The 4341-nt window shown below is 54.6% G+C and overlaps 1 protein-coding gene across 1 annotated transcript; it reads left to right on the plus strand.

Moving 5' to 3' along the window:
• On the plus strand, positions 242-3806 carry RTP2 (receptor transporter protein 2). Its single transcript, XM_005675138.1, has 2 exons — positions 242-420; positions 3299-3806. The coding sequence occupies exons 1-2, from the start codon at positions 257-259 to the stop codon at positions 3804-3806; spliced, it is 672 nt and encodes a 223-aa protein (XP_005675195.1). The 5' UTR covers positions 242-256.

The raw sequence follows: 4341 nt of genomic DNA on the forward strand, positions 1-4341 counted from the left end.
ACTGCCCAGCCCTGCATCCCCAGCCTAGCTCAGGGCCCTGGGACTCCCCTTTGGGACTTCCCTCTTCCCCAGCCCTGGCCTCAGCTGCCATGGCAACAGGTACCAGGGTGACGAAGGAGGTTGCTGGGTCCTGTTTCCTTCTGGTCCTGACAAGGAAGCTTTTCAGGCCTCAGAGATTGCACTGCTTTGCACCCACCTGGCTGTTCTGTGTTCTTGCTCAGGCTGAGCTCAAACTCCCAGCCCTGCCAACAGGACCATGTGTACCAGCCTGACCACTTGTGAGTGGAAGAAAGTCTTCTATGAGAAGATGGAGGTGGCCAAGCCAGCCGACAGCTGGGAGCTCATCATAGACCCCAACCTCAAGCCCAACGAGCTGGCCCCTGGCTGGAAGCAGTATCTGGAGCAGCATGCCTCAGGCAGGTAAGAGGTGGGGTGTGAAGGGCTGCGGGGAGCCCTGTGGCACAGCCCTGGGGGGCACCTTCCAAGAGGAGGCAGAGATGCATGGAGCCCCATTCTAGGGTCAACTCAGGTTAGAGGTTAGAGGCCAGAGAAGGAACTGCTAGGTGGGTCGAACCAGCTTTGATTCTAATCCCAAGTATACCACTAACTCCCTGAATGCTCCTCCTAGCAAGCTGTATTCTGTCTCTAGGTCTGTATTTTCCATAGTAAAGAGCTGTGATTCTTCAGTGCTCCTGCAATCTCTGACATTTTAAATGTTTTCACATGTTCCCAACTTCTTAAAGATTGGTAGGAACAAAGCAGAGGAGGCCGTGTGGTCCACTGGGGAAAGCCTTAGCTCTTTCTGGTCCTAGGTCTGTGCAGTCAACTCAATGAAATCAGATTTGAATACAAAAGCATTTATTGTTCACCTGCTAAGTTCTAGAAACTGGCTTTGAAGCGAACAGCTGTGAATTTGGGCAAATCCTTTTCCCTGTGTAGTTTCTGTTTTCATATTTGCAAAACCAGAGAGTGGGCCTGAGGTAATCAGTCAAATCTCTTCCAGCTCTTTTATCTATGGGTCTCTGACAAAAAGATCTTTGGGCAGGAGTTCAGTAGGTCCTCAGGGCACAGCATCACATATGGGATAGGAGCTCCATGTCTTTCATACAGCAAGGGGTCCTTGGGTCAAGAGGACACATCCATCTGAAGTCCACTTGCCTCTCTCTCTTCTAGATCACGGTTGGGGTTGGGGCCAACAGAATGCCCTGCCCAAACTGCCTCAAGCTCCTCTCCAGGGTTGATGTGGGACTCTTCCCTGGGTCCACTGAATTAAGGGCAGATGGTAACCCTAGGCTCCTGAGGTGGCTGTGTTCTGGGGGTGTAAACACACAGAACCTGGACACACAGACTGGGGAGTTCACACGTGCTTGCTTGCCTGTGGAGCTCCTTGTGGCACTGGGGGTGAGACAGAAGGAGGCAGACAGTGGGTGGGGAGCTTACACTTGTATTCCTTCCCCAAACCTGCAAATGTTAGCCTGAACCCGACTGTAGGCAAAAGACAGAGAGGCAGGGGTCGATTGGCTCATTTCAACTTAAACCCCCACAAGACACATCTGATGGGCACGTTATGGGCTGGGCCCCAGCTCTGTCTCTGACTAGCTGTGTGTGTGCAGAGGGCTCTCTTTCCATGAAATGAAAGGCTGACTGAATGATCCGAAGTTTCCCTCCTCCTGGACTTTGAGATATAAGACCTGAGGTCTGGCTTGAGGGAGGGGAAAGATCTCCAGATTGGCTTGATTTTAAAAGGTGCCGAAGGAGGAGACTGACAATGTGAAGCTCTGAGTTGGCAAGTGGGAGGGGTGGAAGGGCTGGAAACTCAGGTGCAGGGGCCCAGCAGGTTGGAGGCTGAGCCCCACAGGCTCGTGGCTCCTCTCGCCTCAGGGCTCAGCTGGTCTTACTCCTGGCTCCCAGCTGGCCTCAGGCGGGGCTGGAGAAGCATCACCCTTGTGCATATTCTGCACAGAGACTTACCCTTACCTATAAGTGTTGGGACTCAGTAACCCTGCTGCGCCGCAGCTCTGGCCTAGCACAGGGAGGCAGGATGGAGGCGGACACTCCCTGCCGGCTCAGGGCCAATGAGGACGCTCTGGCCTGCCAACCCTGCCTCAGGCTGCACTGGGTCCTGTGCTGGGCCTGTGCTGTCTGTGGGCCCTAGGGTTTGGGGCCATGCTTGGCTTCATCTCCATTCCACAGCCTGGGCTGTATGGTGCTTGGCATCACAGTAGGTGCTGTGCAGGACCTGTTGGACTGAATTGAGTTCTTCATCAGAGGTCCTTCAGAGCTATTTACAGGGGTCTTGGAGAGGGTCAACAGTGAGGGCAGATGCAAATCAGTGGACCCAAGACTGCCATACAGCCTCAGGAACAGGGCCCTGGAAGAGCTCCATCTCCAGGGTGGAAGGAATTGCCATTGGTGGTAATGAGTTCTCTGTCACTGAAGGTGTGCAAGCACTGGGGAGAGCTGAGATGAAGCCTAAGCCATATGAGTCCCAGGCCACTTCCCTTGTACTTCCTGAGGCCAAAACCCAAAGGGGCCTGGTTAGACAAAGCAGCCAGTGTATATATAAATGTGGTGTGTATATGTGTGTGGAGGGCCTGTGTGTACATAAATGTGCATGTGTGTATATGTGTGTGGAGGGGTATGCAAACCAGGATACACCTTCCCAACCTCTGCTGCAGCCCTGGATTGGGACCTAAGGATGATCTGTCAAGGGACAGGCGAGTGTGCTTTGTGAAGGTGCAAGGACCAAACTCTATAGTCTTCTGCCTGCTGGCCCATCTCACCCATCTGCCTGCCTGTCCTGTGAATTCTCTGTGTTCTGTGTTTGAGACAGCTAGAGGCAAATCTTTGCCCCAGAGCAGACAGGATGCATGAGTGAGATGTGTGGTCATCCTCTTTATCAGAGTCATGAGAGGTCTGAGCAGGAGGATTCTTATTGGACACAATTATCCTGCATTTCACAGATGAGAAGTAAGGTCCAGACTGGCAGGAGTGACCCTGGACAGCATTCAGACCCATGTCAGACTAAGGGAGGGTACACAGGAGGTAGGCTGGAGAGCAATGCTGGATGCCAGATGGCTCCAGTGTCTGGCTTATGAGGATGCTATCCTAGGCCCAGGGGAGTTCTCCAAGAGGAGGCTGAGACTTCGGCTCAGGCACTAATGTACCCAGGGGGCAGTAAACACTCCACCTTGACTTCCAGGCACAGGCACCCAGGGCCCTTCCTTTCCAGGCTCCTCCAGGAGGGCTGTCTGGAAGGGAGGCCCACCTTGTCCATCCCTGTCTCTCTTCCCCGCAGGTTCCACTGCACCTGGTGCTGGCACACCTGGCAGTCAGCCAACGTGGTCATCCTCTTCCACATGTACCTGGACCGCGCCCAGCGGGCGGGCTCGGTGCGCATGCGCGTCTTCAAGCAGCTGTGCTATGAGTGCGGCACTGCGCGGCTGGACGAGTCGAGCATGCTGGAGGAGAACATCGAGAACCTGGTGGACAACCTCATCACCAGCCTGCGCGAGCAGTGCTACGACGAGGACGGCGGCCAGTACCGCATCCACGTGGCCAGCCGCCCGGATAGCGGGCCGCACCGCAGCGAGTTCTGCGAGGCCTGCCAGGAGGGCATCGTGCACTGGAAGCCCAGCGAGAAGCTGCTGGAGGAGGAGGCGACCTTCTCCGGTGCCTCCAAGTCAAGGGCCCAGGAGGGATCCGGCTACAACTTCTTCTCCCTTCGCTGGTGCCTCTTTTGGGCCTCCCTCTGTCTGCTTATTGTATATCTGCAGTTCTCCTTCCGAAGATCGAGCTTCTTTTAGTGCAGCGGGTTGAGGGTGTGGGAGGGCTCGTGGGGGTGAGAGTGGGGATGCAGGGGGTGCAGTTCTGATCCTGCTTCTGCTACAGATTCAGTTTATGACGCTGGACAGCCCAGTTACCTCTCTGGACCTCAGTTTATTACCCTGCAGAATGAAAGTTGCACCAGGAGGTATTTAATAATCCTTCCATGAAAACTCACAGTGATGGGGGCATGGGGAGAAGGGTCTAAGGTGGATTTAGAACTCTCCAGGTCTGGTGTTAGTACTTATCTCACAGTGGGCAGCCCCCGCCTCCACCTCCATCTTTACCCCTTCTTCTGCTTCATTTTCATATCCCGTATCCCCTTAGGACCCCCTTAGGTCCAGTCTTGTCCCTGCCTGATTCTCAAGTTTATCTTCAGTTGCTTCTGAGCATCCCACCATGGCTCCCTTTGGGGCGGACTGCGGCTCCACCCGAGGCATCTTCAGTCAATATTCAATGTGTCTTCACCCTGTCCCTCTCCTGGAGAGCCAGCTCCCACCATTCTGAAAGGCACCA

This window comes from Capra hircus, chromosome 1 (genome assembly GCF_001704415.2).
Source record: "Capra hircus breed San Clemente chromosome 1, ASM170441v1, whole genome shotgun sequence".
Classification (NCBI taxonomy): Eukaryota; Metazoa; Chordata; class Mammalia; order Artiodactyla; family Bovidae; genus Capra; species Capra hircus.

Coding starts and splice junctions, on each gene's coding strand:
- RTP2 (XM_005675138.1), top strand. CDS start 257: ATGTGTACCAGCCTGACCACTTGTGAGTGGAAGAAAGTCTTCTATGAG. Junction 421..3,298: donor GAGCAGCATGCCTCAGGCAG/GTAAGAGGTGGG, acceptor TCTTCCCCGCAG/GTTCCACTGCACCTGGTGCT.